The following is a 24040-nucleotide window of genomic DNA, read 5'->3' on the forward strand; positions in this document are numbered from 1 at the left end:
GCAGCTTGTCATTAGAAGCAGCACTCCAGCAGTGCAGACAGGAGTGATGGCAGTGTGTAGAACTACAACATCACCTACATCAGCCTCCTCAGTCACCACCAAACTCACCAGCACACCTTTATTCAGAAGAAATCTTTCTACCAGCGGTGTGTATCAGTCTTATTACCGTATGTCCTGCAGCTCACTGAGAGGATTTTTTCTTCATTATGTCTTGCTTCAAATTGAAGTCGCATTTGAGATCATTTATAGGAGCCCTACAAACCGAGATAAAATTGACACCTGCACAGCTTTTTTTCCTTAGGCCATAACCTTTTTCAACATGACACTTAATCCATAATCCAAGATTGACCTTTCATCTGAAGAACACACTTCCAGTCTTTGTATCTGTTGCACTGTTTAACATTAAAAACGCTTGGTTTCTGTGCTGCATGTTACTTTGAATTAAAAGTTCTGTCATTATTTACTGCTCTACCTTCATGTCGTTCCAAATTTGAATTTCTTTCATCTGTGGAACTGGAACATATAATAAGATGATTTGAAGAGTGTTGGTAACCAAACTGTTTTAGTGTCCAATGATATGTTATATAAAAAAATATATATTTTATGATTCCTTTCTAAAATATCTGACCGTCTAAAATACTTTGAATGTTCCACAGAAGAAAGAATGAATACTGGTTTGGAGAGAAAATATGACAAAAGTTTGGGTGATCTCATTATGTTTTTATTTCAAATAAATGCTTTTCTTTTAAACTTTTTATTTCAAATGTTTCAGCACAACTGTTTTCAACACTGATAAGACGACATGTTTCTTGAGGACCAAATCAGCATTTGATCAGATTTCTTTTGTAGGTGCTCTAAAAATGTTGTGATTTTATTCTTGATCTCTAGAGATGACCAACACACTGGACAGCCATGAAATTCTGTCGGGGCTCAGGACTCCCGTCTTATGCAGAGGTAGAGGCCATGGGACAGGATAAAGAACGATTCACTGTGATGGAACCAAGAGACAGCTTTCTTGTGCCAGACAGGAGAGAGAGCTTGTTTCTGACGGACCACAGGGAAGGATTTACTAGCCTGAATTCAGTGGTTTATGAATTAGTACCTCGGTTTTTGAGAGGAAGTTGCACTGGATGCTGGGATGAATGTGCTATTTGTTTGACCTTGAGTACTACAAATGTGAGTGATGTACTGCACCATCACACCAAAGTGAATCTAGACAATGTGGATACATGTTTTTTCCAACCCAGCGATGCCAGTGGAATTGCAGCACTCAGGGAAAACCTTCACAACTAAGCTTTTATTTCATTTCTCTCTAGAGCCCCCTTTAAACCAGGGTCTGATAATGTTCCTGGGAGTCCCCTCATTGGTGTCCCTCTTCTAACCAGATGGGTGATTAAAGCCTGTGTATTGCAGACGCCTCACAGAACTTCCTGTGTAAAACAGGGAAGCCTAAAGGATATATTTTTGCAATAAAATGAATACCTTTATTCACTTGTGTAAGTGATTGCAACACATCCAAATTCATGTGGATAATTTTAAAGTACAGAAATAGAAGATTCTTAAAAACTTTGACAACAGTTCTTTGAAATTTACTTGAATACTTTGCAGCTAATCAGAGAAATACTGAGATATGGTACAATGAGTTGATCTAACACCCACTACACACATACTGTATATATGTGTATATATATATATATATACATAGTAGTAGCACTACTTGAACACAGTAAGGTCATAAATTGCTAAATTGCAATGGTAACTGTACACGTCTCAGTTTTGTCCTAATAATATCTGTGCTTTGTAATTGTAATATATAGTTTTATTTGTATATTGGAAATACTCTCAAACAGAAAAATAGATCTCAACAACTGAAATGTTATATTGATGATTTCAATAAATGAATACCATAAATAGCTCAGGTTATGTAATCAGAACAACTCAATTCAACAAAAACAATAACAACAAAACTCTGTGGACAAAAATGTACTATAATTGAAATATAATCAAACAAAGAAATCCATTCATTTATATAGATAATTTACACTTTACAATCAATCAAATGTCTATCCAATAGTTTATTTATAATAAAATCTAACACATTAATGTATATTATCAGCGAGTTTAAAGTTCTGCATGAATGTGACACATGGCATCGAATGATCTACACTATTCCTGACATAAATCATAATTTAGAAAGATTAATCCTCCAAATATTTGGTCATTCAAATGATTCTATATATATATAGAGAGAGAGAGAGAGAGAGAGAGAGAGAGAGAGAGAGAGAGAGAGACTCTGTGAATCTGTGGAACATAAAATATAGATTTTGACAATTTTTTTTTTTTTTTTGAAGACTTAATTGAATGATTAGCTTGATTCACAGTAATGGTAAAATATGCCAAAACAAAGCTCCACATCACTGTATAATATTACATTATTTTAGTTTATTATTTATTTTACATTATTATTTTTATGAGGGGAGAGAGTTAATAAAGCAATCTTATCCAAGAGGCATTTGTTTGTGTAAAATGGCATCAGTCTATTTGAATCTGGAGGCCATTAAATATTATCTATGAGCCATGAGCTTCAAGGCACATGTGATCATTGGCTTTTTTGTAGTTTGTAGTTATGTAACTTTGTGGTGATTCTTGCTGATGTTTCCCACTTTCCTCATTATGCTTCTTTATCTGAAATTTACAGATAAAACGGGAGATTCAAATCATTTTCAGCTACAGATTTGAACTATTTTATATGGTAGACGTTTGAGTAATGCAACAGAAAAAAACGAAGCACATTTAAAGATGAAGGGTATAATTTATGCAGGATTTAATAATAAAACTATTAAACATTTCACCTGTAATTACACAGGCAACAACTTAAAAAAAATACATTTCAGTTGTCAGTATTGAATATGAGTAGATCTTACCTTGTTTTGGAGGCGCTGGCAGTCGCCTCCTCAGTTTCCGAGATGAGCTAATGGTTTGTGTCTGAAACAAAAGTATTATGACATAAGAGCATGTAAGAAAATGTGTATGAATAAATATTATGTTAAATATGAAGACAGCACCTTGGCTTTTGTAGCCTTGACCTTGGTAAACTGGGTCTGTGGAGTTACATTAAGACCTGCATTTTTCAGAGCAGCAATTCTTGAGGAAATGTCTGAAACCTGGAAAAACATAGCACAGATCAAAGCAAGTAGATATGAAAATGACTGTTTTATTGTGATCAGTAAGGCTTTGCGAAAAAAGACTGTTATGTGAAATGTTATTGGCAGTTTTGGGACGGATAGTGCATTTGCATAGTTCTATACAGTATGTACAGTATAATATAAAGTATATATTATAGTATAACTTAATAACAGTTGTATATAGTATGTCCTGTATAAAATAAATTTTATATTTCAATGTTATTTCAATATTAATTTTTATATTTCAATGTTTATCAATACTTTTTATTTATTTTATTTTGTAATATGCTTTTAATTGTTCGCTTTTTATTTTTATTAAGCTTTAATTAGTTTCTATTTCAGCTTTAGTTAGTAATTCTAATATTATAATTCAAATTTTCTAATATTTCTAATTTAAGTTTTTCGTCTATTATTTACATTTAATTTAATTTTAGTTTTAGTAATTTTGTTAAGTGCTTTTGTCCTTTTTATTAGTTTTTTTTTTTCTATTTAGCTTTATTTGTGAGTTTTAGTCATTCCATTGCTTAATTCCTAATTTCAATTAGTTTCCAAGGCAACATTTCTAATTTCAGTTTTTCATCTAATATTTATATTTACATTTTATTGTAGCTTTATTTCAATTAATGATAACAATGTAAATAGTTTTAGTAATGTTTGTATATATTAATCATTAATTCAAGCTTAACTGCTTCTTCAGAGCTATGAGATGCTGCTGCTGAGATTCAGAAAGCGAGAGAGAGAGAGAAAGACAGAGAGCACAGCGTCCAGGTCGAACACACCTGGAGCTCAGACTGCTGCACCTGAGCTGCTGCAGAAGCCACCTGGTCCTCCAGATGTGACAGATCTCTTTCAGTGGTGGATCCACTGATGCTGCGTGCACACTCCTCCAGATCCCCCAGTTCAGCCTCAAGCCCGTACACTGTACCTGCCGCCACATATACCTGCACACAGCGAAATGAATGAGAATAAATTGAGAAGTAGCTCATAAATGCCCAGTGGCATGAGACATGTTAATCTCCGAAAGAATCCACACATTCTCCTCAAGTCCGCTGAGCTGCTCATCCAGTCTTCTGGCCTCGGCAGGGGGAATTACTGAGACGTCACTGTGGTCTGACTGGCACTGTCCGTCTCCGGCAGATCCGTGAATCAGATCCTCTGTAGCGTTCAGTACTTTTAGCACTTCTGTGGTGATGCTGCGCAGTGATGTGGCCGAGTACTTCTATTTACGATAAAAAGACAAAGGAAAGTACTGTAACTTTACACATTAACTTTCACATTAATGGGGTCAGTAACACCTGAATTAGCAAAACTATTATAACTGATTTAATGAATAAAATTTGCATTAAAATATTTTTTGGATGGGCCAACTGCATGCCATATTCTTTATGTAAACAATACGTCTAGACCAGGCTGAGAAACTGAATTATTATTTATGGAAACCCATTCCCAACCACATAAGGAAGAAAATAATGCTTTGTTAAATCTTAATTATGACATAAAAAGTCACAATTAGAAGATAAAAAGTCATAATCACGAAATTTAAAGAATCAAAATGATTATATACCATCTCATTTTTGACAGATTAGGTTATGATTTCAACTTTTATCTCATAATTATGACATACATATATATATATAATGAAGCAGAAATGGGCTCCCATACTTATTTACATTGTGCCTATATTCTGTAGGTCATAATGAGAGGATTTGCAAGTGTGCAGACATCAGTCAGCTTGTATAGGAAACAAATCTGCCATTTAGAGTGCCACTGAGTGGATTAAAGCACCTCTGACTGGCCATTGTGTGTGCTCAATCTGCTCAACCAACATATCTGTGATTGGGTTAATGCTGTGAAGGAAAAAAAAAAAACTTTGACCTGAATTGAACTATAATACACATATTTTATGTGGCAGCCATTATCATAATCATGATTATTTATTGATTAATTGCGCTCTAATAGAATGTGAAATATAATAAATAACGAGCATCAATAAGAGCAAACTGTCTATATTAGCATACAATCATCACCTGTTGCAGTATATTGGAGATTAAATGTAGGTTTTTCTCTATGTCCAGCATGTGTGCATCCTAACAAAGATCAAAAAGAGGCAGAAGACAAAGACAAAGATAAGAAATAAAGAAGAGCTTCAGAGAAACAGGTTAAGAAGGTTAAATAAAAGCATGTTAGTCGCAAGCAACTAAGGTTACTGCAGCCAGTAGTGTTTAGTGTACATACTGTTGTTAGTAGTTACCTTGTAGATCTCCTCTGGTGACAGATACTGCTCCTGACCATGTGGGGCGCTGTGCTGAGTCATGGGGTTCCTCTGTTTCTCCCTTTTTTCAATCAAATCACCTCGACTGTTGCTGTACTTCTTTAGAATTTTCTCTTCTGATGATTTTCTGCATTGTTTGTCTTCTGTCTTCTCGGTATCATTAGTGTTTCTCTTTAGTGCCACAACTTCATTGATCTTGCCAGCTACCTTCATTTCTTTTTCCTGCAACTTCTTCGCTTTTCCACCAACAAAGCACCCCTCAGATATGGTCTTGTCATCCATTTCCTGTACACTTAAATTCTTGTCTTCTTCAATCACCTTATGTTTCTCTCCCTCACTTCTCTCTTTGTCTAAAAATACCCCCTCACAAGTATAAGCTTCTGTGAGTTCTTCCATATCATCTGAAGCCTTCACTGCAGTATTAATTATCCTATCAAATTCCATCTTTCCATCTTCACTTATCAATCTACTCAAAGCCAGTTCACTGGATAAGACCTCTCCCAGCTCCTCAATTTGATCAACCGTCTCTGTATTTTGAGCTCTGCTCTGCTGACCTTCAACTGCATTTCCTTTTATATCTTTTATTTCAGCTTTTTCAGTCTGAACCTCTTGCTCGTTCTTTGTCTCTTCAACTCTCTCTCTAGCTATCTCATTTTGTGTATCTGTCTCAGCAAGTGTCTGTTTTGGGCTCACAGAGCTCATTTCTTCTGACTCACCCGTGTTCTTTTGCTCACTAATGTCCTGCTTTGCCACAGTGTCCTTTTGCCTTTTCTCTGATCTACTGTCTTCTGATTTCTCAGCATGGTTTTGGGTTTTCTCATGATATTTTATAATGTTGGTTCCATCTGTCCTGTCATGTACCACCTGCAGCTCAGTTCTTAATGGCTGATTTATACCCTTGGTTTCAGTTTGATACTCAGACCTGTCCAGTTCATCTTCAGTTGAGGAAAGCAGTGTCTCGCTGGCCTGACTGGTCAACTCTCTCAGTATGGAAGTCAGGTCATCTTTCAATATCTCACTTGATCTCACTTGATTTGTAGATTCATTTTCATCTGACATTTCATTTGAATCGGACTCAAACTTTATTGAACCATCTCCCATGAATTTATCTCCCACTTTTGCGTTTGTCTTATTTTCTTCATTCCCCAGTTGATACTCAAACCTGTCCAGTTCATCCTCAGTGGAGGAGAGTTGTGTTTCTCTGACTTGACTGGTCAGCTCTTTCAATTTGGAAGTCAACTCCTGATCTAAAGATCCAACTACACCAAGGGCCGCATGATTGTAATTGCTGGGAGAATTGAGACCAAGTCCAAATGGATCAGGGGTCACGGCCCCAGAGCTCAAGATGTCAGGGGTCGCAGTGTCTGAAGTGTCTGAAGTGCCTTGTTTCACATGACGCCTCTTCATCAGATCATCCAAGACGTGGCTACTGGAATCCTGCCAAAATATAATCAGAGTCATGAAATGTAGAAAAAAAATTATACTGATACAATAAAATAACTCATATTATTTTATTTTTATAGGTTCAGAACTTAATAAAAGTGTAATAACGGGTATAAACTGAACCTAATACAATAAACATTTTCAGATATAATTTTTGTTACCGACTGTCCTTTCCACTCTGCCTCCTCTCTTTTATTTTTCCTCCTTCGCCTTGACCTTTTGACACTGTTGTCCTCTAGGCCATCCTCGCTGCTTTCAGCGCCTCCTGGATTGAAACTGATATCCATGATATTCGCACAACGGGCGGATGAGGGTCGTCTGTGTTCTAGTGGCACTTTTCTCTTCAAGAAGGGCAGCAGAGTTTTCGGGGACTGGGGTAGCGTCCCTTCCTGTCCTGAGGAGTTCTCAGCATCAGCATTCAAGGTGTGTGCAGTGAGGTGTTGTGCTTTTGCATTTAAAGGCAAGGTTGCTTGATGGCTGTAGGACTCTTGGTAACCCAACTGCTTATTGGCCGACATTTTACGCCGAAACTCATCCAGTGCAACGCCCCAGACCCCATTAGCTTCAGGCTCTGTTTCTGAGCCCATCTCATCGTAAGCTGACACCACATCAGACTCCCTTTCCAAGACGCTGTAGACCAGACTTTTGCGCTTAGTTAAAAGGCCTGGTCGAGAGAGCAGGTTGCTCTGATAAGCAATCCAGTTACCATCAGGACTCTGTAACACTAAAGACACATACACAGCATTTAAACACACACACACACATATATATTAATTTATATATACAGTATATAAATGAAGGTAGTTAACAGTTTCAAATGTTAAAATAATTTAAAATCTCTCTCTCATAAACAAGAGAAGTCAATTAACTGTGATTCAGAATCAAATGGATTTAAGTCAAGGATCTAACTGGAATTGTCCAGTCGGTCGACACTCCTCCAGCTAGGCATGACCTGGACAGGCATCGTTTCTTCCATTGTTTCCAGAGTATGACTTATAGAGGATGAAGGTCTTGACCCAGTGTTAGCATGGTGGTCTGTTTTCTCATCAGTCATGAGACAGAAAGCTGAGCGAGACTTCTGAGGTAAGAGGAAATGTTTCATTCAGCAAACATTGAAGCAACAGAACAATACAAAAAACATTGCAAAATTGCAGGTGATTCAGTCTTTAAAAGAAATAAAAAGCCACTGTACCCAGAGAGGAGCGTCAAAGGCACTCTGGGTTTGATCAGGAGAGATTCGATCACTGTTCTCTTCAGTCTGTTGATCCTTTTTCCGGCGGACAATCTAATGTTTAAATATTCCAATATAATACTTTTATGCAAACATTGTCATTTATTCAATGTATAAATAATAATATGACATTTTAAAATTAATATAATAATTGAAAATTATTTATAGCAAAAATGTTTATACATTTACATTTTATAATATATCAACACATATATTCCTATTCAAAATATGTTAAATAATACAATTCTTCATTGTATTTTAGATGTAAACCAAGACTGTAAATATATACAAATACCAAGATCTGTATACATTCAGATGTCACATGACCCTTCACAAATCATTCTAATACGCTGATTTGGTGTTCAAGAAACATTTCTTTTTATACATATTTTTGTGGAAATCTTAACAGGACTCTTTGATTAATAGAAATTATAGCATTTAATTGAAATAAAAACCTACGCAATTTCAAAACTCTACATTCATGAAAGGTCATTGCTGTCACTTATTACTCACTTTTTGTACTATAGTTGTGGTCAATTCCTCTATCAGCTCTCTTCTGTTCTCTCGCAAATAATGAGCTTCTTTCTCCTTCTCCTACAAAGCAAATGTCAAATAGCTGCCCTGAAGGAATAATCTTGTACTTATTAATGGAAAGTCTTACTTGACTGCCAGTCTGGCTCTCAGCTTTAGCAATAGCCTCATCTATGGCCTCTTCTGCCACCCGCTGTGCCACATTAATAGTCTCAGCCATGCTGTGCTCTGGAGAGACACATAATAAATCAAAGAAAATAGCTGAAAATTGCCATATCATTGTCAAGTGTTTTAAAATGTCAACTCATAAAATCAAAACTACTGATATTCAGTAACAAAACCCTAAATAATTATTTGATCACAAACCTTCACTTTGCCTGTAAAACGTGGAGTCGCTCTCATACATACTACTCTCATTGCAGACACTCTCCTCATAAGTGCTCCCCTCTGTTGGTCCAAAAAAATGTTACAGCTGATTTAGTCAGAAACTTTCCAATGCTTTATAATCTATCCATTTTCAGTTGCAGAGGATGCATAACTTCAGTAAGTGTGTGTGTATGTTGCATGCCATGAAGAAATACTTAATGCCTCGATTTCTGGGGGCATCAACTTTTTATAAAATGTTTTTCCTAATGATCTTTTATCCATTATTCAAATAATATTCTTACGAGTGATAAGGTAGGACGAGAGTGGAATAGACAGCTTGGCTCAATATTAAATGAGAAAAAAAACAAGTAAAACCATATGCATCAACATTTCTGTTGTTGTTTGTGTTACTGACAAACTGTTCCTGAGATAAACTGAGAGATTCAACAGCCCTTCCGGTTCTGACACATGATTTTATTTTGGTGTCAACGGTTTTCTCTCTCTATCGGTTGACAAATCATTTGATTGGTAAATACTGACATATCAGTATGGCCTCAGCTCTACATACAGCCATTTAAAGTGCTCCCCTCAAGCCAATGAAGGTCAGTCTTCCTCTGAAGTCCCTCTATTAAGACACCTGCCCTTTACATTCAAGCCAGTGCTTGCGCCTACACTCTGCCGAAGAGAGCAAATCAAAGTAATGTTATGAATCTAGATTTTTCTATGAGATAATCTGAAGACTGATGTTGCAGCTTAAAAACCTATCCTATAATGCTATAAGCTTATTGCTCCATTTCTTAGTCTCACGTTAAACTCAAACAGATTATCTCCAAGCTTTTCTCTGCATTAAATTTCCAAAAGCCTGACCACAGTGCGGTGAGTTTTGTGGCCAAAGCTCTTTATATTTCATTGTCACTGTAATGGTTTTACTCTCCTCCACAGAGAGCTATTGTTTTTCAGAGGTTACAGGCGTCTGCCGAGGTGACAAACATCCACAGTCATGGTCATCCATAGTTAATGTGGCATCGGCCTTGCTCTAAACTGCTTTCCTCTTCAGGGAGAAGACGGTCTCTGCTCACAGACCACAGCAAAACTGAAATGGAGGCTGGACATAGACCATAACTCATTACAAGCTAAGGAGCTTCAAACTGGCGTGGAGGGAAAAAATTATAATTTAGATTTTTTTTAAACTTCCAAACAAGGGTGCACAGTAAAAAAAAATTGTGAATTAGCAGTATACATCTGGCTACTACCTTCTGGCTGTATCTTTACAGTAAATTGTTTTACTGTAAAAATGCACTGTATCCTTTTGACTTTCCAGTGCACAGGGAGCAGGAAATTTCTGTATTATATCTTTCTGTACACCAGTAAACTGTAATATTCAGTCATTTTTATTCAGTCATTTTATTTAAGTGAATAAATTATTTAACTGTTATTGTAATAATTCGTTAGTGTGTAGAATTATGTGTATATGCTTGATTTTGATTCGTTATTTAAATAAATAACGAAATAACGATAATCATAATCACATTGACCCTTCCTCCATAAACATGAATAATTCTAAGAAATCCTGCTGCTGTTAAATTGGATACAGAGGAGGCAAGTCAGACCAGATGAACCCCGTCTGCTCTTTCCTTAACCCTCATGAATTAGTGCTAAATACATGCGTGCACATGCAACCATAAGCTGTGAAAAAGACATAGTGAAGGACAATCTAAAACTGACATATGCACTGAACGCAGATGTCATTTGAAATGGAGCAACTTTTACAAACCAGCTCTTTTACCTCCAAAGCATATACCAAAATGCATGAAAAATTTTGTGAATTTTCAAGAAAGGTCATATAATAGTCCAGACGGCAAGTACCTGTAAGCTCTGTTAGCGATCCATGTTCAGCTGCATGCCTCTTGTAGAGGTTCTTTAATACTTTGGCACTGCCAAACTGTTTAAAACGCCTTCTCACATTATTGTAGAACCATTCCAGTGACTGGGTCTTCAGTAGCCTGGAAATGCAAGAACAAGGCCACATTATAATGTTTATTTAAGAGCGTTCCTGAGTTTCTGTTTACATTACACTGATTAAAACCTTTGACAACATAAATACAGAACATATGTTTATGAAGACCATTACATTTGTCCTATAATCATAGACACAAGGTTCTATAATCAAGCACACACACAAACAAACAGTATATACAAAGAAAGGTCATAGTAGATAGAGCATTTAGAGCATGTGTTTTTTCAGAGGAACTGCCTGCTGAGAACATATAAGATTGCATATAAAGGGCAAATAATATTTATACATAATAATATTTATAATATCAAATAATACTTATACATACACACGCACACTCTGTTTAAGTGTGAGTGTGTATGTATAAGATAGGAAAGAAAATAAATAATCCTTCTATAAGTTAAAAAAAAAAATAACTACAACAATATTTTGTACAGAAATGCAGGACTTTTGTAGGACATAGTAACCTTCCATGCACAGTGTGGGAAGTGTAAAGCTCTTGGGTTTCATTAAAAATGATATCACAGCACATTCATATCACATCTGTAGAAACAGCAAAATAAGGCAGTCACCCAAAATTTGACTCTGACTTCACTGGTTAGCAAAATCAAATGAGTTAAGCCTAAAATGAAGGCGGGGTTAAGTCATTTATATGTTTGCAGACATTTGTAAATTAGTGTGCATGTATGAAGAGCAAAATTGTCTTCAGTCTTGGTTCAGTAATATTCTGACCTACAGCACTCTGCGACATTTACAAAGGCCTTTGAGAGCAATAAATGTCATGTCGTGCTCTATACTTGTATTATACGTAATTATTTTGATGACTGCAGAAGCCTTCACAGTGCTATCTGAACCCTCACCAGGAGGGTTATTGCACTCTCTTTCATTAAACCATGTGTGTAAACAAATCCGCAGCCATACAGACACTGATGCTCAAATGACTACTGGGTGCTACAAAAAGGTGCTTTAAAATAGAGAGACACAACTCATGAACATAAACACGAGCACATTTTCACAGTAAAACAAACAGTCCATTTACAGATCCAGTTCTGAACCCCTCAGGATGTCTTTTGTTAGTTTCATGTAAATTAACTGTACTTTCTTTTTTACTGTATAAAAATACTTAAAATTATTTTTTACCAATTCATATATGTTTTTTTTTTATTTACTTATTATAAACTTTATTTATTTCGTTCTATATTCTATATTCTGTCTGATAAAATTCTGACTGATTATTCTATAGTATTCTGTCGAAATAAAATATGCCGTTAAAAACTGAAATAAAGTGAATTTAGGCATCACAACATTATAATGTACACATTGAAAAAATGATATTCCTTATTAGATTTGCAAAAGTTAACTGTTACTAAATTATTAGTATTTTTAAGATTCACTTCAACTGAGACATGGAATTAGACACGTTAATCTAAATGTAAAAAATATATATATATATTGAATGAGAAATTAGCATGTATAATGAATTATCCAATACTGACTGATACGGTCAATTAAAAAAATTCTGATATCAACTAACTAACTGATAAAGCACCAATTTATCATGCACCCCTAGTTTTTAAACCCTGAAAACTACCAGAGGCATCATGATGCTTTAACCTGCATGTGTGTCCCACTAAAGCCCCCTGACGGAGCTCACGCTCACTCGGTCTCCAAACCACAACAGCTCTTTTTAGCATGGCAATACTGACCTGGTCTTCTGGCAGGCGGAGCACAGCCAACCTTTGTCCTTCTTACTATATGTGCAGCAGCCCTTGCAGATGTTGTAGCAACAGTCCAGGCAGCAACGTTTTGGGTTGAGCAGGAAAGTGAAGGGAGAACAGCAGCGGATGCAGCAGCGCTCATTAAACCTGTGCTGCCGCGACAGCAGAACAGACCGACTGCCCTCCTCAACCAGTGTCTTCTTCATCACTCTGGAGCGAGAGAGAGAGAGAGAGAGAGAGAGAGAGAGAAAATAAGAAGAAGAAAATGGAAATGGAAAAACAGCTGTGATATAAAGAATCTGACTAAAATTATCTAAAATGATTAAGCTGATGCATATTTGTCTGAGTATTAGGATGATGCATTAAAAACATACATAATTTATCTCTTTGGAAGGCAGGCTGTAGTGCCCTATAAGTGGATCATGTTCACATGACATCTGCGTGTTGACAGATGTGCTGCATTTGCCCTTCAACGTCTTAAATCTGTCTGCAATTCCAGCCGTACTGCAGCCTCCAGAGAGGAGAGAGCAATTCAGAGCAAAATTGCTCTGACAGCAGAGAGACGAGAGACCTAACACTATTCAGTAGAGGTTTGCAACCAGCACACATTTTGTTTGGACTAGGTCCATTAGATTTATGCTGCTTAATTAAACTGATGTGCCTTTAGGATATGAATTAAAAGTTACGTTTATGATTAACAAGTCAGAATTGTAGGCTTTATTGTGTACAGCAGTAAGAAGGCAACTGAATAAATGAAAGTAAATAAGAAATATCTTAATCAAGCTTTCAGTGATACATCAGTAGGTGGCATTAAGAGACTACATTTATGAGTAAATCACTGAATCAGTCACTCAACCGAATTGTTACATTCAAAATACTGCTTTATTCTACAACAAAACAAATGAGTGGCTGCATCCAAAACACTCATTCAAAAGAAGTGCCTATCCAGAGAGTAATTACCTAGTGACCATTAAAAAAGTATGTTCTATATAGTAAGAATGCATTCTGGATGTACTACATTCATCATGTCTACCAGCATCAGTTGCGTTGTTGCTTCTACTGCTAACTGCGCTAACTGCTATTCACAAATCCTCTCCCGTGGCCTTGTGGGATAGTAAAGTGTCAAATGAATGCATACTTCAGATTCTTGCCAGAAATAGCAGGTCATCCCTACTCACAATACTGTGAATTCAGACATACTGTCCTGTTCATGTATTGTTTTGCATCTACTGTGTGCCTGGGAGATTTTGGATGTGTTTATGAATAAATCATTGAATAACTGAATCATCTGAATCGATTCGCTCAAAAACACTGATTCATTCAGAGTTGCTCAAAGATGAATAAAGGTTCATTCTGCTTTGACTTTGGTTGGAAATATTTTCTTTGTCAGAAGTATGTAAATTAAGATAAATGGCTATATTTGAATATTATAATATATAAGTTAATAATAACTTCTTGTTTATTAAAGTGTTGCATAAAGGCAATATCACACTTGCAACTGTGCTTCTGTACGGTGCCCCTAAGCTGATTTTATTAATGCTAATTAATAGAACATAATTATAAATACTATAGCTTTTCGTTGGGGAATTAATCATTCATGTAGTTTCATTTGCACACAACATGCTCATTTATCATTTATCTAACAATTATGCCAATAATGTTTTGACTTTATGATTGTATTTATGCCTATGTGTTATGATAAATGAGCATGTTGTGTTTTCATTTACAAATTAAACTACGTGAAGTAGGCTATTATTTACAAAAGTATTCCGAATGTTAAGTAAAGAGATCGAAATTAAGGGATAAAATAAATCTAAATGAATATAAAAACATAACCAATAATAACATAATAATAATATTTAATTATATACAAATATTACGGGGAAAAGACTATCAGTTAATGGATTTACAAGACTGTAGGATGGATAAAAATGTTTTTTATATTTTATATTTTATTTTATGCACTTTATGTAACATTTATTTATGACAAACTTCATTTGAATGCTGACGATCAAATGGAATACAGCCCGGTAGCCTAGGCCTATGGCTAATATAATAATTTAATAATATGGTAATTTCTTACTTCAAAATAAAATATGAATGAATCCATCATAATCCTGGACTTCTGAGGTTACGCAGGATTATTTACATTGAACACGTGGCCACAAGAAAAATTTTGTCATTCCATAAACATAAGAAGTCGTGGCCACGAGAAATGGATGTCGTTCCCTCAACATAACATCTCGAGGCCACGACATAAGGATGTTGTTACCTCGATAAAATGATCTCGTGGCCACGACATAATAACACATTCCCACGAGTTAATATGACGTTCTCATAAATTAATATCTCATGGCCATGACATATTATCACATTCCCACAAGTTATTATGTCGTGGTCACGGCAAAACTAAGTGAACCCACCAAGTCACCTAAGGGGCACTGTACTTCTGGTCGTAATATCATCATGGTTGTGATTTTTTTATGGAAATGTAAATGATTTCAAATTATATGACATGATACAAATTGTTCTAAAAGCTCATCTATGACTCATAGAGATAAATTGACAAAGAAGAATAGAAAGAGGGATGAAAACTAGAAAGGAAGTATTGTATTGAAAATATCTGCTTCAGGTATGGCGTTTACTTTGTCTCTCCACACAACAGCAACAGGAAATCATTACGAATGATTAGAGCCCCAGCTTGAATGGATCGACTCCAGTGAATACTGAGAGAGGGGAACTGAGGATAATCTCAGCAGACTTAAAACAGACAGACAGGACAGAATAAAAAATGGTAAAGGAAGAAAACTAAGTCTTTAATGACAGCATGCACACACAAGGGGGGATAATACATTACAGTGATGTTGATGTTGTAACTGTGGACTTGGCAAACATAATTTTAAAACACTGCATTTTTGTGTCCATGTGTGCACATTGAAATAGTTTGCTGACAAATTTGTGCCAAAATCTCCCTTTGAGGACATTTTGCGCATGCATTTGCTTGAACTCAAAACAACTCTTGCACTAAATCCAAGATGCATGTAGTTTCTAGATTAATCTCTAAATGTGATATTAAGACCCTACAAATGGAGATTACAAACAGCTTTCCACCAGTTTGTATAGACTGAATCAGTGAAAAATGCATTTAAAGTGACAGAAAAAAAGGAAGATAATAGCTGAAGATTCTTACAGACCTGAGCAGGATCAATTTCATGTCCCTACAATCACCCACGGTGATGATACCCCATCAGGGGTCTCTCCAATGAACTTATAATTGGATACTCAGCAGGCCATTTCCACCGAGTTCTCAGAAATATGGTCTGTTGTTTACAAAGCAAGCTGTTAGCAGAGAACAGCAGAAGTGTCCTGTGCCAGTAGGTGCAGATCCAAGGGAAGGTCTACTAAGTGACTCATGCCAGATAACCAGACTGGGCACAGGTGTGATGGACAGGGGGTCAACCAAAGCAAATATTTTTTACTAAGTCATTTGACAGACCAATATTTATCATGAATGACAGGTTACATTAGATACAATCTGCAACTATAATACACATTTAAGAATATAGTCTTCTTTTCCCTTGCCTGTTACACAGTATGTATCTATGATACATTTTATAGTATCCTTTGAAGTTTATAATGTATAATATAACTGACACTTGTATTGTTCAATATTTGATGTATATCAGCTGATATTAGATATTTAGTTAGATTGTGGATTTTGTTCCCATACAATTTTTTACATTATATTAAGTGAGTATTAGATGATGGCAGAGGCAAAGTTATTAAAAAAATAATAATATTAATAATTTAACAATGTTTACATTTTAACAGATATGTCATTTTTTATACTGTACATTAAAATATAGTGATGGTTTAAGTTTTGAATGTTTTGTTATGAATGTATTTAGACTAGGCACTTACTGTCATGATTCTGCCCTCGTGTCCTTGATTTTTCCTAGTCTTGAGGCAGGATCATGACAGACCCATGTTTTGTGTACAAGCGCATGGCCTTTTCTTTGGGCCATGTGCTTGTGTTGTCTCGTTCCCTTGCCCCGCCCCCCTTGTTAACCTAGTCGTGTCTTGATTGTCCTATCTGTAACACCTGTCGTGTCTTGATTAGTACCCCTATTTAGATCTCCTAGTGTGCTCTGTCTTGCGTCGGTTCATTGTCATTGTCCCTCTGATGTGATTTGTGTGTGTTCCACTCTGTGATTGTTCCTTAAGAAGTGTTTGTATTACCGTGAGTGTTTGTTTATAGCTAGTATTTAGAGTCCTTGTTTATCTTGTTAGTCCAGTCCTGTTTTAGTTATTTAGTCTTTACCTTGCTCCGTGTTTTCCCCCTCGTGGGTTTTGTTTTCCCCTTTTTGTAATAAACCCTTTGTTTGAGAATCCCTGTCTGCACCTGAGTTCCTCCCTTGCCAAGACCCTGACAGAATGAACCGACCAGAATGGAACTCAGCGGACAGGAGGCAATGCTGGATGCCCGTGCCAGCAGCGTCGAGAGCTGGCGTGCCCGTGCCAGCAGCGTCGAGAGCTGGCGTGCCCGTGCCAGCAGCGTCGAGAGCTGGCGTGCCCGTGCCAGCAGCGTCGAGAGCTGGCGTGCCCGTGCCAGCAGCGTCGAGAGCTGGCGTGCCAGCAGCGTCGAGAGCTGGCGTGCCCGTGCCAGCAGCGTCGAGAGCTGGCGTGCCCGAGCCAGCAGCGTCGAGAGCTGGCGTGCCCGAGCCAGCAGCGTCGAGAGCTGGCGTGCCCGAGCCAGCAGCGTCGAGAGCTGGCGTGCCCGAGCCAGCAGCGTCGAGAGCTGGCGTGCCCGAGCCAGCAGCGTCGAGAGCTGGCGTGCCCGAGCCAGCAGCGTCGAGAGCTGGCGTGCCCGAGCCAGCAGCGTCGAGAGCTGGCGTGCCCGAGCCAGCAGCGTCGAGAGCTGGCGTGCCCGAGCCAGCAGCGGTGAGCGTGCCCGAGCCAGCAGCGAGCAGCGCTGGCGTGCCCGAGCCGGCAAAGAAGAAAGCCGTATTCAAGTCTGCAGTCGTGAGAGCGGAGGAGAGAGCCGCGGCCGACTCTGCAGCAAAGACTCTTGTACAGTCTGTCTCATCTCGTAAGGAGATGCCAATTGTCCTGGCTGCTAAAGCCTTTTCTGATTATTTGTCCCGTCTTGTCCAAATCCTAGAAGTCCCCGTCAGTCCTGTTTTGTCCCCTGACCCTGTCCCCAGAAGTCCTAAGTGTCCAGCCGTTGTCTCCCCGTGTCCTGTTGATGTGGCCCCGTGTCCTGTTGATGTGGCCCCGTGTCCTGTTGATGTAGTCATGTGTCCCGTTGATGTGGCCCCGTGTCCCGTAGATGTCGTCTCCCCGTGTCCCGTAGATGTCGTCTCCCCGTGTCCCGTGAGTGTTGCCCCGTGTCTTGCTGATGTAGTCATGTGTCCCGTTGATGTGGCCCCGTGTCCCGTTGATGTGTCCCGTTGATGTGGCCCCGTGTCCCGTTGATGTGGCCCCGTGTCCCGTTAATGTGGTCCCATGTCCCGTAGATGTCGTCTCCCCGTGTCCCGTGAGTGTAGCCCCGTGTCCTGCTGATGTAGTCATGTGTCCTGTGGATGTGGCCCCGTGTCCCGTAGATGTTGTCCCCCCGTGTCCAGTAGATGTTGTCGCCCCGTGTCCAGTAGATGTTGCCCCGTGTCCAGTAGATGTTGTTGCCCCGCGTCCCTTGTCTGCTCCTGTCATGTCCCCCGTCAGTAGTCCCGAGACCCCTCCCCGCCCCTCACCACCCAGACCTGCCCGTACCCCCCGTCGTCAGCCTTCGTCCTACCCTCCTAAAACTCCTGCCCCACCCACTCACCCTGGTCTGTCCCCCATGAACTTTGTGGTCCCGCCTCCTCCCCTTCCCTGTTTGTTTTTTTTGATTTGTCACCCTAACCCTGCCGTCGTGTATTCATGTCTGCCTTTGTTATTATTTGTCATGTCCTGTTGGTTTGTGTCTGTGTCCCAGTCTGTCATGTCAGTCATGTCCCGTGTTTGATGTTCCCTTGAGGAGCGTCTGGAAGCCGCTCCTTAAGGGAGGGGTTCTGTCATGATTCTGCCCTCGTGTCCTTGATTTTTCCTAGTCTTGAGGCAGGATCATGACAGACCCATGTTTTGTGTACAAGCGCATGGCCTTTTCTTTGGGCCATGTGCTTGTGTTGTCTCGTTCCCTTGCCCCGCCCCCCTTGTTATCCTAGTCGTGTCTTGATTGTCCTATCTGTAACACCTGTCGTGTCTTGATTAGTACCCCTATTTAGATCTCCTAGTGTGCTCTGTCTTGCGTCGGTTCATTGTCATTGTCATTGTACCTCTGATGTGATTTGTGTGTGTTCCACTCTGTGATTGTTCCTTAAGAAGTGTTTGTATTACCGTGAGTGTTTGTTTATAGCTAGTATTTAGAGTCCTTGTTTATCTTGTTAGTCCAGTCCTGTTTTAGTTATTTAGTCTTTACCTTGCTCCGTGTTTTCCCCCTCGTGGGTTTTGTTTTCCCCTTTTTGTAATAAACCCTTTGTTTGAGAATCCCTGTCTGCACCTGAGTTCTTCCCTTGCCAAGACCCTGACACTTACCAACATGAAAATAATAATTAGTTTTATTTTTCAATGCAGTGTTAAAATATTTTGTACTACCCCCCCCCCCCCCCATTCAAATTAAAATTAATGAACATTAACATAAATAAAATGCATTTTATAATATAACATACATTTTATGTATAAGTAATTGAGTCTAAATTAAATCTCATAAAAAAATGTTGCATGAGGATTGAGAGCTTCTCTGCACACAAAACAAGGGAGATAAAACTCAAACCTAATCTACTGTTGTGTTATATAGCGCAAAGACTCCAGCATTGCAGCAATTACATGACCTATTCCAGGAAAATCTTGTTTACATAGATCAGCAGTGTTATTGCAACACAATAACACATAGCAGACAGTAAAACAAGATGTGGCATGCTGGGAAAGGCTGACTTTAGAGCAATGCAAGAAAACGTACTAATCAGAGCTTGTCAATCTGTCAAATGTTGTTAGTTGCTAGTCTTTCTATGGAGATTCAGCATAGACAGAACTGAGACAAAACTAGTTCTCTAATTTAAATTAATTCTCATGAAGAATCAGGTTTGGATGCGGAAGAACAGCTTTAAAACAAGCTTCACAAATATTCACATAGCTGTATTATAAATAACAGTGTAAATTGATCAGCATGTAATTAAAGAAACTATCCGGTCATAATTGTTTGTATGGGCCAACATAACCTAATGAATAGTGTGCTACAAGTCAAAATGTGTGCCCAGAATCACTATGTTCGGTGTGCAGTTCCATTACATTTCCTCTTCGTGTAATGGATTAACAGCATTTTCACAAAAATGACAGAATCTGACATCCGTTTGAAAACTTTGATTTAATGAAATGGAAAATCAAGGATGAGTGCATGGATAGATGGTGGATTTTTTTACTTTCAGTACTACTAAATTCTTGGCTCATTTGTTTCCATCTTTGTGTGATTTTCTTAACCTTTATCATGCAAAATAAAATTGAACAGTTGTTCTCATCAAGGGTTTTGTTAAATATTTCTGGAACAAATATCTGATGCCTTGACATATTTAATCAGTTCTCTTTTTTTTACTACTTTGTCAAAACAAATACTTTCCCTGTATTCCTCTTTTTTTTTTGCTCTTCCAATCTCTTCCAGTGAACTCACTCGGTCCTGTTTAAAATTCAGAGATGCTCCCCAGGTGTCAGAGAGGCTATTGAAAAGCTCGATGCATGCAGGCAGGACACACTTGGGAAAAGAAAAAAAATGCTGTCTGCATAAAATGAGATGGTTTAAGGTTTTGCAGTGATTTGAAAAATAATTGTGGGGCTTAAGAAATAGCACTAATATTCTAAAAGAAATTCTGTTTAACTCATTTGAACAACAAAAGAATTGAACAAAAATACCTGACAATCATTATAGGGTTGTATGGTACAAAAATAACATGGTATACAGGCTAACCAATCCCAATGCTCTAACAAGACAAACAAAAACCTGTTTCTTGGTTGGAGGAAAATCAAAGGCAAACTGTACTCAACATTACATCCCAGCAGATCAACATGTTATTAACATCCATCTTAAGCGATTCAATTACAGTAAAAGTGGACAGCTAAGACAGATCTTCACTCTGGCCATTAACACACATCTCAAACATGTCGCCTGTAAGCACCCGTGATTGGATTTTGAAGGCAAGGGTCTCTTTTTGTGAGTACATAAAAATACGATGTCAGTGTATTTCTACATTTCTGAGCTGATCTGATGCCAAAAAGCATGAGACAGCTACAATGAGGCATTGTTTTTGTTTTTTCCCAAATTAATTTTAGTGCCATTATTCCTGTTTCCTTTTCCAGCAAACAAGCATTTTCAACAGCAGAGTGAGAGATTAGAGAAGTCCGAGTGCTTGTCTGTCGGTCAGATAAAACCCTGGTGCCAAACAAAGTCATTAACTAAAGTGTTTTTCTCACCCCAAAGTACCATGATGAGTAATGTGCTTCATTGTTCCAATGTTGCACTTTTTTTTTTTTAAAGAAAGACAAAACAACGATGGAAAGAAGGAAAGATAGAAGGTCAAACAGACTAAATACATGGGTTATGTTCTGCTCTTTGGGGACCAATGTATTTATACATAGTACTACACAAAAAACCTTAAAAGGCAGGTCATGTAAGACCATTAGTTAAGCATTCTGCCGGTTTCACACAATTACTTCCTGTGAAGTGCTGCAAATAAAAACACCAAAGAGATTTTTTTATATGTAAAAAGAAAGGGCCTTTTAATTCGCAAATACCTGTTAAGATAGAAATATTGGTCTCATATAACCAATAAGATACAACATGAGTCTGTCTCTCCTGAATAATAATGCATCTATGTGTATCTTTAGTTCAGAATCAGATTTCTTCAAAGCTCAGGGAAGTGAGTCATGGATAAGGAGGGAAGGGAGAGCCCTTCCTGTCATTTTGTTTTAAAGAATGACCAAGAAGGATGGGAACTTCCTCATGCTCTCTAGCTACTTGAACACCATTTGGGTGACATCACAAGGAAGACCATGCTAAAATGGCTTATTTACCAACTTTTCATGGGAAAATGTGGTGATATTCAGCATTATAATTTTAAAATGTCCTATACTACAGTTTAAGTTTGGTTTGGTACAACGTTTCATGCTTCTGATAAAGTCTCTTAGGCTCATCCAAGCTGCATTTATCTGATAATAAAAGAACGAACAAATGAATGACTAACAATGTAAATATTTTACTGTCACTTTTAATTCATTTAATGTATCCTTGCTGAATAAAAGCAAAAATCTTACTGACCCCAATCTTCAGAACAGCAGTGTATTTTGTGCAGGAGGAGTGATAAAACTGTGATGCTACAAAGACACAGAAGGGTGCATGAGACTCACTTGAGCCGCATCTCCTCAGTCTTGCGCAGCTCCATGTCCCTTTGCACCACCTGCATCACATGCTCAGCCTCCACATCCGTCAGACCAGAGAGATCCAGTTTACGCCCCATTCTTCACCTCTGCAGAGCTAATAAGATACCTGCCCTGTCCCAGCTGTTAGCTAAGAACAGTAAAAGAAGCATTTAATATATCAAAAGCTAGGCATCAGCTGCGCCTGTGGCTTCATAATGTGTTTCATGTTGCAGACAAAAGTTACAGTTTTACTTTATGAGGTTATTTTTTAATTTCATACTCTAACCAGGATCTTTTAATGCTTTGGCAAAATCAGTTTTCGACTATAGCCTAATGGAAGCTGGGAGGTAAATCTAATGACAAAACAATCTTGTTATTATAACATGATTTAATTATGAAATCAGCATAATACAGTGTATTGCAAAAGTCCAAAGTAAATCATCTTGCATAAGGCTGTTAAATCTGCATTTAGCTGAAAAAAAGGCCTTGAGATTCAAGACCACAACAATGTCATTTTTATCCACTGCCCTAGATGTTTGATAATTCTGGCATGACTTATAAAGAATACATGAAACTGTCTGAGGCACAACATGCCTTGGGTTGTGACCTTGCCTTAAACACAATTAAAACTTTTTTGTCTGAAAGATAAGTCCCCAATGATGTCAATGTCAATATGAAAGTGACTCAGAATTTGTGCTCTGCATTTAACCCATCCGAAATGCACACACACAGAGCAGTGAACACACACACACACACACACACACACACACACGGAGCAGTGGGCAGCCATTTATGCTGTGGCGCCTGGGGAGCAGTTGGGGGTTCGATGCCTTGCTCAAGGGCACCTAAGTCGTGGTATTGAAGGTGGAGAGAGGACTGTACATGCACTCCCCCCACCCACAATTCCGTCCAGCCCGAGATTAGAACCCACAACTCTTCGATTGGGAGTCCAACCCTCTAACCATTAGGCCACGAAATAAAACCAACTGAAATAAAACAAATACTATCCTAAAATTTTAATAAAAATATATTACAGCTTAATAAAATAAATAAATAAATGAAAGTACTAAAACTAAAATTAAATGAAAACTGAACATATAGGCTAAAAATATAATTATGTATATATAATAATAAAAATAACAAATCAAACCTAGGCTTTTGCTGGCACACTGTAAAACTATCTTTCTCAGCAACCTCAAAACCATCTGCTGAGTAAACAGTGAAAGCAAATGCAGAGCTTTTGCCCATGAGATATAACTACAATTCATTTGTCAGAAGGTGGCAACGCATTAAAGGGACAGTTTTACTTTTCGTCATTTACTGTACTCTCCACAGCCTCAAGTCACCATTCACTTTCGATGCATCTCTTCCCATTCCATGAAAGTGAATGGTGACTGAACCTGTCACCTCTCCAAAAGAAAGAAAGAAAGAAAGACTACAGTATGTTCACACACAGGTTATTCATACTGAGTTTGGATAACAAACCTCTTTCATCTCAAAGCTCAAAGCCATAATAAATATGTTCTGTTCTGATTAATAATGCAGTCGCGTTTATAAAAATAAATAAATAACAAGACTGCAATAATTAGCAAATAAGCCATAGGCCTACTAGAGACATAAAATTGATAGGTTGAGAAGAACTAGTTTAGATGCGGCACTTACCTTTGCGTCTTCACCTCAGTCGCTTACGTCAGCTCTTTTCGAGCAGCGACTGCCAAGCTGTCAAGATTTACAGACAAACTCATTATGAATGTCCGCGGACCGCTTCAAATCAACAATGACTTTCCGTGTCTTTCGGGAATGTTCGAAGTTAACCTTTTGACAAGTTTGACAAAA

At 38.0% G+C, this 24040-nt stretch overlaps 1 protein-coding gene across 4 annotated transcripts; it reads right to left on the reverse strand.

Annotated features, from left to right (window-relative positions):
* Nucleotides 1-1970: 1970 nt before the first annotated feature.
* LOC128030204 (rab effector MyRIP) lies at nt 1971-24015 on the reverse strand. Of its 4 annotated transcripts, none has more exons than XM_052617686.1 (17): nt 23867-24015; nt 22193-22352; nt 12749-12970; nt 10895-11031; nt 9029-9109; nt 8793-8890; nt 8645-8725; nt 8093-8185; nt 7810-7978; nt 7062-7624; nt 5437-6894; nt 5213-5272; nt 4219-4404; nt 3986-4126; nt 3066-3164; nt 2925-2985; nt 1971-2685 (listed from the first exon to the last, which is right to left on the reverse strand). In XM_052617686.1, the coding sequence occupies exons 2-17, from the start codon at nt 22300-22302 to the stop codon at nt 2672-2674; spliced, it is 3573 nt and encodes a 1190-aa protein (XP_052473646.1). In that variant the 5' UTR covers nt 22303-22352; nt 23867-24015; the 3' UTR covers nt 1971-2671. The 4 variants fall into 4 exon arrangements, with proteins under 4 accessions (XP_052473646.1, XP_052473640.1, XP_052473651.1 ...); XM_052617680.1 differs by having other exon boundaries at nt 3965-4126; XM_052617691.1 differs by lacking the exon at nt 5213-5272 and having other exon boundaries at nt 3965-4126.
* Between the last annotated feature and the right edge of the window lie 25 nt (nt 24016-24040).

This window comes from Carassius gibelio, chromosome A2 (assembly GCF_023724105.1).
Source record: "Carassius gibelio isolate Cgi1373 ecotype wild population from Czech Republic chromosome A2, carGib1.2-hapl.c, whole genome shotgun sequence".
Taxonomy (NCBI): domain Eukaryota; kingdom Metazoa; phylum Chordata; class Actinopteri; order Cypriniformes; family Cyprinidae; genus Carassius; species Carassius gibelio.